General features: G+C 29.9%; 4 protein-coding genes across 4 annotated transcripts; 3 read left to right on the forward strand and 1 right to left on the reverse strand.

Annotated features, from left to right (window-relative positions):
- The first annotated feature begins 66 nt into the window (after window positions 1–66).
- On the forward strand, window positions 67–938 carry LOC119608134. The gene is made up of 3 exons (XM_037962415.1): window positions 67–282; window positions 337–629; window positions 702–938. Exons 1-3 carry the CDS (start codon window positions 222–224, stop codon window positions 912–914), a joined length of 567 nt encoding a protein of 188 aa, XP_037818343.1. The 5' UTR covers window positions 67–221; the 3' UTR covers window positions 915–938.
- Window positions 939–1,453: 515 nt separating this feature from the next.
- Window positions 1,454–2,909, forward strand: LOC119608146 (syntaxin-16-like). Its single transcript, XM_037962437.1, has 3 exons — window positions 1,454–1,653; window positions 1,751–1,887; window positions 1,949–2,909. Exons 1-3 carry the CDS (start codon window positions 1,570–1,572, stop codon window positions 2,763–2,765), a joined length of 1,038 nt encoding a protein of 345 aa, XP_037818365.1. The 5' UTR covers window positions 1,454–1,569; the 3' UTR covers window positions 2,766–2,909.
- LOC119608147 (RNA-binding protein pno1-like) lies at window positions 2,827–4,529 on the reverse strand. The gene is given in 4 exon segments (XM_037962438.1): window positions 2,827–3,191; window positions 3,194–3,338; window positions 4,041–4,134; window positions 4,188–4,529. Coding segments are annotated over 4 exon segments (696 nt in total). The 5' UTR covers window positions 4,379–4,529; the 3' UTR covers window positions 2,827–2,925.
- A 681-nt stretch (window positions 4,530–5,210) lies between these two features.
- On the forward strand, window positions 5,211–10,418 carry LOC119608156 (E3 ubiquitin-protein ligase SHPRH-like). The gene is given in 18 exon segments (XM_037962457.1): window positions 5,211–5,456; window positions 5,523–6,710; window positions 6,800–7,223; window positions 7,290–7,483; window positions 7,624–7,647; window positions 7,650–7,725; window positions 7,797–7,893; window positions 7,895–8,092; window positions 8,094–8,342; window positions 8,406–8,598; window positions 8,657–8,818; window positions 8,821–8,963; window positions 8,965–9,036; window positions 9,101–9,219; window positions 9,404–9,525; window positions 9,557–9,705; window positions 9,773–9,933; window positions 10,004–10,418. Coding segments are annotated over 18 exon segments (3,918 nt in total). The 5' UTR covers window positions 5,211–5,293; the 3' UTR covers window positions 10,188–10,418.
- The last annotated feature ends 702 nt before the right edge of the window (window positions 10,419–11,120 follow it).

The raw sequence follows: 11,120 nt of genomic DNA on the forward strand, positions 1-11,120 counted from the left end.
TATGAAATAAAACAATTTAAGATTCTTTTATTGTTTAAATAAATTATTACAAACTTGTTAATCAAAAACGCTTGTTTAGCATTATCTGTGCATATGGCCATGCCAATTGATTTGACATTTTCATTTCAAACTGGCAATACCGTGAAAAGTATAAACAAGCGGCAAAACATTTCTTTATTTCAATTAATTTTTTATTTATTATAAAACGAGAAGAAAATATAATGGACAGAGAATATGAAATTGAACATTTTGGTTTCACCGCAGCACAATCTTCTCTAGAAAGTAAGTTTCAAAGCAATTTATTATACATTTTAATAAACATTTTCTCATCAAAAGGGAAATATTTTCTGCAAAAAATCTTGCGAAATGCCTTAGATGCTATGCTCAGTAAATTTAATGCCAGCGAAGAGACGAACGAATTATTGCGCCAAGCCAAGGAAGAAGTTTTTAGGAATATATGGCTATCCATGAATGATGATATAGAGGCTGCCAATAATTTGGATAGAAAATATTTTATTATACCAGATCACGTTCTACTGCCACAATATTTCGATCATATTAAATACACTGAAGAAAACGAACAGGAATTAGACAAACAATTGTCGTTGTTAAAGCACAACTTTTTAGAGGTAAGATAACAAATATTTTTTAAGTCTTAATAAAAAATTTATTGCTGATAAAAATTATATTAAACTAATTAGAATTCCATAATGCTGGCTTCACTCAAATTGGAAAATTCTCAGTATAAAAATTTCTCAACATTTGTGGAAGATGAGGTTAAAATACAAGATCAATTAAAGGAAGCTTTCAATAATGTTAATTTAAATAAAATTTATGAATTAGTAGATAAAACAAACAATTTAAAAACTAATGAATGTAATTTAGTTGAAAAAACTAAAAATTTACAATTGTAGGTAATATATGTTACACATTTTTTTTAAAAAATAATGAATCAAGCCTGTTTTTTTTTAATTTAAATTGATTTTGAAACAAGTAACTAGGTTTTTATATTAAAATATGTATGTATATTAAATTAAACCATGATACATGTTGTTATGTTATGTAGATATTAAACGATTTTCAAATATTTTTGGTTTGATTTATTTTATTTTTTTATTACATAATGAAATATTTTTACCAAAAAGTACATTCGTTTCGGTCCTAATACTTTTTTCTATAAATAAACTTTAAATACGTTTCAAGCAATACTTCGTTGGTTTACACAAGAAATGACAAATTTAATCTTTTTGCAAGTTGCTAATATCGCGGTTTGTAATTAGCGTCTCAATATTTCAAATTTAAGGTGGCTTAGTTATTTTGACTTGTTCTAAAAAAACTAAAAAAAATTTAAACACTATTTTTTAAAGCAAGAAAAAGCTCTTAAAAGTTTATATCAAAACACGCAAAAACCTACAAAATTTTGAGTTGATTGTCAATACTGTTTCTTTATATTATTCGTTTTAACTGAACATACCCCTTGAAAAAAATCTAGAGTATTTATATTTTTTGTGCAATTTATTTGTTTTAGTAAAAAAATAATGTAAAGAAAAACTTTAAAAAATAAGAAAAATGTCTTCAAGGAATTTGACAGAAGTTTTCAATATTATGCGAAATAATGCTTCAAAAAATCGAACATTATATTCCGATGACAGAGTAAGTTTAAAATATGAAAACATATTTTTGGTGTCGTATTGATTTATTACTTTTTTCATTTGACTAAACAATAATTGTAATAAACAAACACCTGTAGAATAATGATGCTGATGCAGAGCTACTCCTAAGAAGATCTGTTCATGACGCTGAAGAGGGTTTAGAATTACGTGATGAATACGGTTCTCAACCGACATGGATTGACAAATTGGAGGAGGCTCAATACATTATGTCAAAGTGAGTTTGAAGATTAAACCTATTGGAATGTTATTTACATCAACTATTTTTCCTTATTTAGAATCAAACCAAAATTAGATGAACTTGGTTCTCTTCATGCGCGCCACTTGTTACGTCCAGCTTTTGACGAGAGCAAAGAAGATGAACTTGAAATGGAGTCGTTGAGTCAAGAAATTGCTAAATTAATTACTTCTACACACAGACATATACAATGTATACGTTCCAGTTTGGGAGTGGGTGGCAAATGGGAGCAACGTTTAACTGCCAATGTTGTCACATATTTAATGCTAAGTCTGCAAGAGCTGACAACTAAGTTTCGTTTAAGTCAGAATTCCTACCTCAGGCAATTAAATTCACGAGAGGAACGTTCACAAAAGTTCTTCGATGATTTCACAAACCCCAACGGCATGGAAAGAGAGAATTATGTGGACTCGTTCGATAACTTTTTACAACCCGCATCTTCTGGTGCCAATAAATATAATTTTTACGATGACGATGAATCGAAACAAAACGAATTAGATGAAAATTTTCAACGGCCTATGGGAAATCGTTTGACTCAACAACAGCTATTGCTGTTCGAAGAAGAAAACACTCGTTTAGCTTTGAGTAGAGATGAAGAGGTTTCTAAAGTTGTCAAGACTATATACGATTTAAATGACATTTTTAAGGACCTTAGCCAAATGGTGCAAGAACAAGGTACCATACTTGATCGCATAGATTATTCCATTGAACAGACCCAGTCTCGTGTTTCTGAAGGTTTACGACAGTTACAAAGAGCTGAAATGTATCAACGTAAAAATCGTAAAATGTGTGCAATTTTGGTTTTGGCTGGTATAACATTGTTTATGCTTATTTTGCTTATATTCACAAAATTATAGATGAACCGCAAATATAATCCTTACGCTGGAATTGGTGAACATCATAAAAATATTCCATATCTTGTTTCATTATATGTATTAAACTTACTGTAAAAATATTTATTATATTTAACTTCAAAATTCACAACTAATAACTAAATTAAAATTTCCACTTGCGTTTTTACATTCTTTCGCTGACGCGTGATGCTACCGAACGTAGATTACCGTATACTTTACTAGGTGGAGATCCCAAAATCAAATTACAAATAGCTCTACGGGCCAATTGAATATTTTGATAACTGCCCAGTATATGAATTTTACTATCGGCCAAAACTATACGTGTTTTTGTAACATTTTCAATGGTAAATTTGGTGCGACCACCTTTGCCAGCAAGACGACCAATGGCACGACTCATGTGATCACCTCTTAAAGTTTTCACATCTTTACTTCGAAAGACTCCACGAACAAATCATCCAAACGTAGTAGGGCCAAGGCATCATCTACTTCGAAGCCACAGAGAAAAGCTTTAACAAAATCCGCACCCTTTTGTAAATTTGAAATATCTGGAGTCTCTGGACTAATACGAACTTCGACCTAAAATAAAAAATAGTTGATTTCTAGAATTTTGTTTCTGGATAAAAAATTAGGAATGGATAGTCATTAACTCTTGGATGGTTAAAAACGTAAATAAAATTATTGGATTAAGTATTATTTTTTTATTTTGATGTATACGTATGTACATGTCGTCACCTAAATCATTGAAGGTATTGCAGCAAAACAGATGTCCGCAGAAAAAAATTGGACTTCGTGGCCCAACGATTTTAGTAAATTGTTTACATACCTATTATTTTATATTTTTTAAATATTTATTTTCTTTTTTAAAGGATTTATTTTGATCAGTGAAACATCCAATTATCAGTCCGCTCAAATTTTCATATAACTTTAAAGTCTCTTAAGGACAATTGGAAATGTACATATGCATATTATTAAAAAAATTTAGTATTACCTTCACAAGTGAAGTACGCCGGGAAGTTTAACAATTCTCTTAATATTAGATTTTAAGAAGTCTATGTTTCATCTTCAAACAAAAACAATCTTATTTAATTTGTAACTAACCAAAGGAAACCATTTCAAAAGTTTAGCTTCGATAGATTTGATTTACGATTAGTAAACCAAATATTTTAAATACGGGAATAATTTTCTGTTAAACCTACAGTCCGGTTAGTACAACTATTCACTACATGAATTAATCTATACAACTGATTTTTTCTTAAATTTTAAGCAATATTTAGTTACCTGTTTTGCTTTCATATTAAAACGTATCTGTAACTTCATGTGTTCCACAATGGGTGTAAAAATTTTCATCCAGTGTTCTTTGAGTGATGAATATCTAAAATTTCGGAATTTGTAGTAATGGCTTAATATACAAAAAACATTCCTTACCTATGCGGAGGCACTGCAATTTTACGCACTTCACTTTTAACTCGCTTCGCTTTGGGTGGTAGACTTTTACGGACGGCTCCTTCAATGCCTGTTGTTTCGTCAACTTGCATTTCACTGTCATCGTTTAGCGAACGCTTTTTGGCAGTGCGTGTTGGTAAAATATCATCAACTTTTATGTTTTCTACTTCCATTTTGTGTTAATTGTTGTGAAAATTTGTTATAAAATTGAAAATATTTAAGCTGGTTGAAGAAAATCTAAGAAATATCAACACATGTGGTTTTTTGTTGGAAAAGAGAGTTGTCAAAACAAATACAAACGTCAGTCGGAGAGATTTTAAAAATGATGCCACATATAGTATTTTATGCGATTTTTACAGGGTTGGGAAATTCCAAATGGTTTACTATAAAATACGGTTCTACGTCAAACAAAATGTCAACTGTTTGCAATTTCTGAAAGTCGACTTTTAAACTTTCCATACGAAATTTTGATTTTGAAATTGTTAACTTTTCGATTTTTTTAATATCGTCTTTTCGTCTTTATCCGACTGTATCCACTTTTTGACATTTTTCACAATGCTTATATTAAAAATAAAAAAAGCTTTTCTTTATTTTTTTGTTTTTTGTAATAATAACTATACTTAGCAAAAAATTGTATATTCAATCATTTTTAATTATCGATTACCTGTGAAAAAACATCGGCTATAACTTTTCGGCAAAAAGTCAAAGTCGACTATTATTATTATTTTTTTTATTTATTTATTCAATATAGCAATACAAAGCCTTTCCAATTTCCAATTGTTATTGCGCAATTTTCGCGAATATTAGTTGTTGCAAAAAAAAATAGTAAAATGTCATTAAACATTCGAATATTTCTTGAAACGACTTTTTTGAATTATGTCATTCTTGTAGTAATTCGGTTATGTGTATCAATTGAACGATTTTTACGAGTCACTGTATTAAGTAATGTTTAACACAACTTGCCAGACTTTTTTTCTTTTTGTTTACTTTTACAAAAACAACATACTTTAGTTTGAGAGGAAATTTCAAATATTTTGTTTTGTTTGAATCAAGCCAAATAATTTTCGCAAATTTATTTAGTTTTAAATATGAGTGATCAAATTATTTTAACAAAAATTGCTAAATTAGCAAATACGCAAGAAATATCGTGTGATAATAAAAATGTAACGTTCGAGTGCAAGGGTAAAAAATGGTTACTTTTAGATGGCTACAAGGATGATGCAAAAAATATATTTCAACTTATACAAAAATGTAAATTAAAAAAATATTTATGCAAAATTTTTACAATTATAAATTATAAAAAAAAATAATTTCTAGGTGGCCAACATAGGCCCAAAGATTTTGGATTTGCTTCAACTTATGACGGATATTTTGTGGTTGTCTACAGAAATATTATACGCCATAAAAAGGATGATTTCTTTGACCGACTAACGGAGGAGCTACTTGATACAGTGTATCCATATTTAAAAAAACATGCATCTTCATCCTCTGTTAGGGAAAATAAAGTTTTAAAAACATACGTAACCACCCGACTGTTTGAAGCATTACAACTTAAACATACAGAAGTAATGAGACAAGATTTAACCAATGCTGCACAGCGTAGTTTATCACTGCCTTCAAGATTTCTGCCAACTTTATGTGAATATCAGAAAAAAAGCATTTTATGGTTGCTGAAAAGAGAACTAGATCAGGAATCCTTTCCAGACTTTTTTGAAAAACTTACGGCCAAGGATAACGAGACTACGGTATATAAACATTTATATTCTCGTTATATACTTGCCGATCCTCCTGATGATTTGGTATTACCTCCTGGTGGTATTTTAGCTGATGAAATGGGTTTAGGTAAAACTGTGGAAATGCTGGCATTGATTTTATTAAATTCCTGTCTTGAAATCAACTTAAGCCCAAGAATGGAGACGTTCTTTTCAAACACAATGGCAAAACGTAAATGCCTTGATTATAAATTATTTGCATTTGTAATTCCAATTCAAAATAAACACCATACAATGTCAAAATGCCAGCTATGGCAACATCAAGACTGTGTCAATTTCTTTGCTTCTGATATGGACAACGAAGAGGTCAATACGCCATATTTATGTCCTAGCTGCTGGCAGCTTGCGGTAAAAGAATATGGTTTGTTAAAAACAAAAGCCACATTTATAGTTTCACCCAATACCATTAAAATGCAATGGGCTTCGGAAATTAAACGTCATATACAGCCAACTTTAAAAGTTTTTATTTATGAGGGTGTTTTATCGGGAAAATGGATAAGTCCCCGCCAGCTGGCAGATTACGATATAGTACTCACGGACTACAATATATTAAGAGGCGACGTTTATTTCACCCAAGATAATGTCAGTGAACGTTCAACTCGCAATAAACCACGTTCAATGCGAGCCAATACACCCATTCTTATGTTGGATTGGTGGAGAGTGCTACTGGATGAAGCTCAAATGGTAGAATCTAAAACCTCAAAGGTTGCTTCATTAGTTCGTATGATACCCGGTATGCTTTTATTTTATAAGTTTTTTTTTGCTTTTATATTATAAGTTTATACTTTATACTATTTTTTCTTTTAAATTATCTAACTTTAGCCATACATCGTTGGGCTGTTACTGGCACTCCCATACAGAATTCGCTTAACGATTTACAACCTTTACTACAATTTATTGGCTTCGAGGCCGCCAGCGAACCTTACGTCTGGCAACAAATAGTCAGTGATTTCGTGCATCAACATGAGCAACAGCTGGAGAATAATAATGCAATTGCCTCCACCTGCCCAGCCATGATAGACATTTTACAAAAATGTATGTGGCGTACCTGTAAAACACAGATAACTTCAGAGTTGAACATACCACCACAAGAAGAGATTGTACATCGCATACAATTCGATAATTTAGAAAAACTCTTCTATAATGAACAGCATGAAGAATGTCGTAATAAATTCTTAGAAAATGTCCATAAGTACAGTAAGAGAATGACCGCAATATCACCACAAGTTATGAATATTGTAAGAGAATTTGTTTTGGGTAATGGATTTTATGTACATATTTTAAATTGTTTCTCTTTTTTTCTAGATTTTACAGCCCTTTTAAAGATCCGCCAAACCTGCTCTATACCAGTTGTGGTGGCAACTTCTAATGTCAACAGGAATAACAATTTCAATTCTCAGCAACAAAAACAATTTTTGCAACCACAAGAGCTGCACGATTATTTGAAATCAACAAATGAGATTTCTTGCAAATCGGAATTACGTGCCATGGCTTCATCGCATAATGGTAAGTTGTGAAGAAAATTCGATGTTATGTTCGAAATCTTAAGGCTTTCTTTATAACTTTACAACTTTATAACTTTATAATTTTATAACTTTATAACTTAAACAAAACAATTTTTAATTAAGTGAGTTGAAAATTTTCAGGTTTAGCAGCTTTATATTTTTTGCAAAAAAATATGACGAGGCAATCAAAAATTATAAAGCAGTATTAAAACTGGCTAACGATTACAGTGATATGAATATAGCGTAAGTATTATTAAATTCCTTTTCTAAATAACATTCTGTCATAATCTTAACCATTTAAATTCTTTACACAGTGTTGACAGCTTATTACAAATACATGCACTGCACAATCTAATGCAAATTAAAATCATACAATCGAATATTTCTAAAATAAATTTGGAAAAATATGAAAAAACAATATAATCAATTAGAATGGAAGTACTTAAGTGCGTATGCCAGTACTTTAACAACAGTTAAAAGTGGCTATGAAGCAGCAGTGGACAAGTTGAGTGCAGAGATCTCAGAAAATTTCATAATAACAATGGCTGATGGTCTTGAGACACTCTCGTCCAATGATGAATCGATTTTATTGCAAAAAATACATGAAGAGGTGTATGCCTAAATTTGGACAAACTAATGTAAAACTTGTTGAGATCCAATCCTCACGTTCATTATTGTATGTGATACAATTGTGGTTTAATAAATTGAGAGATATCTCGAAAACTTTACAAACTGAAATAGAGGATTTAAATTATTTCAGTGAGAATGTACGGGCACGCAATCAAGTAAGTCCAGCTATCTGGAGAAATATTATGCATTTGGTGAATTCTGTTTATGATTGTCATTTAAGTGAAATAAGAGTAAGTTTGCAATAAAGTATTTTTAATATACATATTGCTGAAAATTTGAAATTTAATATTTAGGAAGTACAAAAATCCAAAAAGGATATAGAGAAACAAAAAAAGACTCCCAAAAAGAAAATTTTGTGTAAATTATGCTCCATACGTAACTCCATGAATGCTTTCGAATGTCTGTTATTTGATAAAGTTATTGATAAGGAGACAAATGATACAGAAGGTTTGGAAAATCCTTCCTTTGAAATGTATCTTTGTAAATGTAAGTTTAAATTATTTCAACACACATCAGCTAGATTACTACATATTTTCAATTACAGTAACATTCCATTTCATTAAAAACAAACATCGTATTTTAATCAATATTATGGAAAAGTGCTGGTTGTATTTGGAAAATATGCAATTGTTTTGTAAGCGTTTAATAAAATTTTGGATTGAAATGGAATATACGATTAAAGCTTATGATGAATTGAATATGTGTAAATGCGCATCACTTTAACCGATGATGCCGAAGATAAATCTATTTTTAAGATAATGGAAAATGAAATTGAAGGACGTTTATTGGAACAACAAAATGAACTTGTGAATGCTCAACATCAATTTACCATAAAATTGGCCCGATTAAGATAATATTAAACATTTAGAGGGCAATGATGATCCGGGTCCCTGTCCTATATGCCGTTTAACCGAAGATGATAGAGTAAGAGATGATATTTACAAAATTGCTTTTAATTTAATGTGTGTATATGTATGTATATTTTTAGTATGCTGTTTTGGAATGTGGTCATCATATATGTTTTCCTTGTTTGAAATCGATACGTTTATATGTTAAGGGCAGCCACTTTAAATGTTCAATATGTCGTAATTTACAACAAAATCAAAAGTAATTTGAATTACATATATATTTTTAAATAGAAAATATCGTTAATATAAGTAAATTGTCTTTGTAGCTTTATAACTTCTTTTGCATGTCCCTTTGCTTTTATATTGCCATTTATTTAGTTTACTTAATTTTAAATTGTTTTAATGCTTTTCACAATATATTCCCCTTTTCCCCCTTTCTTTAGAATATATTACGTAAGTCGGTCCAAAACAAAATCGATTGATAGTGAAATAATTATAAAGGGAAACTATTCATCGAAAATCACCTATATAGTGCGCTTAATTTTCAAATTACAAAGAAAAAATTGAAGCACTTCAAGAGAAGCAAAGTGATTCCACTATTGATGAAGAAGCCAAAGAAAATAACGTTAAAATATTAATATTTTCACAATGGGAGCCTATTATACAAGCAATTGCCTTGGCGCTCAATGAAAATAATATAAAATATCGGGCACAATGTACACCAAAAACAATTGAAGAGTTTAAGGTATAGATATAGATTTTAACGATACGTTTCAAGATAAATATATGATTAATTTCTAAAAACTTTTTAGAATCCAAGTCTTGGCATTACATGTCTGCTAATGCCTTTTGTAAGAGGCTCGAAAGGTTTGAATTTAGTTGAAGCAACACATGTTTTTCTAGTGGAACCCATTCTCAATCCAGGCGAGGAATTACAGGCTATAGGACGAGTTCATCGTTTTGGACAACATAGGTAAATACATATAGAAATATAATTGCATTTGTATATATCAGAGATATAAAATTGCTTAAACATTTTTCAGACAAACTACTGTACATCGTTTCATTGTGCAAGAATCAATTGAGGAAAAGATTTATAATTTTATTATATCTTCCTCTTCTACCTCAAGTGATGCGACCGGTTTACAACGTAAATGGGAATTTGACAATATAACTCTAAAGGATTTCGAAAATTTATTTACTTTAGAAAACGGTGAATGTGATTAAATGTAAAATTATACATTTTTTCATTAAAAACAACAGTATTTTATATTATTTAACTAGTTCTTTGCTTTACATGGAGATTATGGATTGTTTCCTTATATCAGGATTCATGAAAGAAAACTACATCTTGGTTTTTTTTCTATAGAAAATTTTATTTGTAAGAATTTATTTAAGAATAAATTATTAATAACATATTATTTAATACAAAATTTTAAGTATAAAAGTATTTTTGTATTGAACATCACTGTTAATACCATATGAAAATTAAATATGTATGTATAACAGTTATACTTTTAGTTCTTTTGGTTATTACAGCTACTTATTTAGTTACCGAAAAAACAATCGTTTTCCATACCTGCATACTCAGAGTGCTGAGTCTGCAATTTATGAAAAGTCGACTTTCCAAATATTTTCAATTTACAAGTCGATTTTCGAATTTAACAATTTCGACTTTGAAGTTTTTTAGTAAGGACATTTTCCGAGTTTTTCCGAGATTTTAGATTGCTTTTTTTTTAACTACTTCTTCCTACTTTTTGACTTGTTTACTTTTATTTGTAAAGTCTACTTCTAGAGTTTTTTTTAAATATTATTCGATTGTTCGAATTTCGATTTATAAAAACTTATGTAAAGCATTTAAACGAAATGCAAATGCTTCTCTTTTTCTTATGATTCAGTTTTTTGCGGATATATAATCGAAATTGAAATTAGTATGGTTTTTCAAAAATTTAAAAAGCGCACTTTTTCATTTGTAAAGACAAAAACATTATATTTTTAACATAAATATTGAAAAAGGAGTCAAAGAAAGTCCAACGACGAGAAAGAACATAGAAACATGAAATTATGCACGTAGAGCCCGGAGTAAATGAGAATCTATAAAATGACACTTTTTGGTACTTTTTCGTTCTTTGACTGGTACTTTTTGAGCTTGCTACAAAT

Source organism: Lucilia sericata, unplaced genomic scaffold (assembly GCF_015586225.1).
Source record: "Lucilia sericata isolate MDLA Ls3-8-SP2 unplaced genomic scaffold, ASM1558622v1 Contig000797F_arrow, whole genome shotgun sequence".
Classification (NCBI taxonomy): domain Eukaryota; kingdom Metazoa; phylum Arthropoda; class Insecta; order Diptera; family Calliphoridae; genus Lucilia; species Lucilia sericata.

Coding starts and splice junctions, on each gene's coding strand:
- LOC119608134 (XM_037962415.1), top strand. CDS start 222: ATGGACAGAGAATATGAAATTGAACATTTTGGTTTCACCGCAGCACAA. Junction 283..336: donor AGCACAATCTTCTCTAGAAA/GTAAGTTTCAAA, acceptor TCTCATCAAAAG/GGAAATATTTTCTGCAAAAA. Junction 630..701: donor TAAAGCACAACTTTTTAGAG/GTAAGATAACAA, acceptor TAAACTAATTAG/AATTCCATAATGCTGGCTTC.
- LOC119608146 (XM_037962437.1), top strand. CDS start 1,570: ATGTCTTCAAGGAATTTGACAGAAGTTTTCAATATTATGCGAAATAAT. Junction 1,654..1,750: donor CATTATATTCCGATGACAGA/GTAAGTTTAAAA, acceptor AAACACCTGTAG/AATAATGATGCTGATGCAGA. Junction 1,888..1,948: donor GCTCAATACATTATGTCAAA/GTGAGTTTGAAG, acceptor TTCCTTATTTAG/AATCAAACCAAAATTAGATG.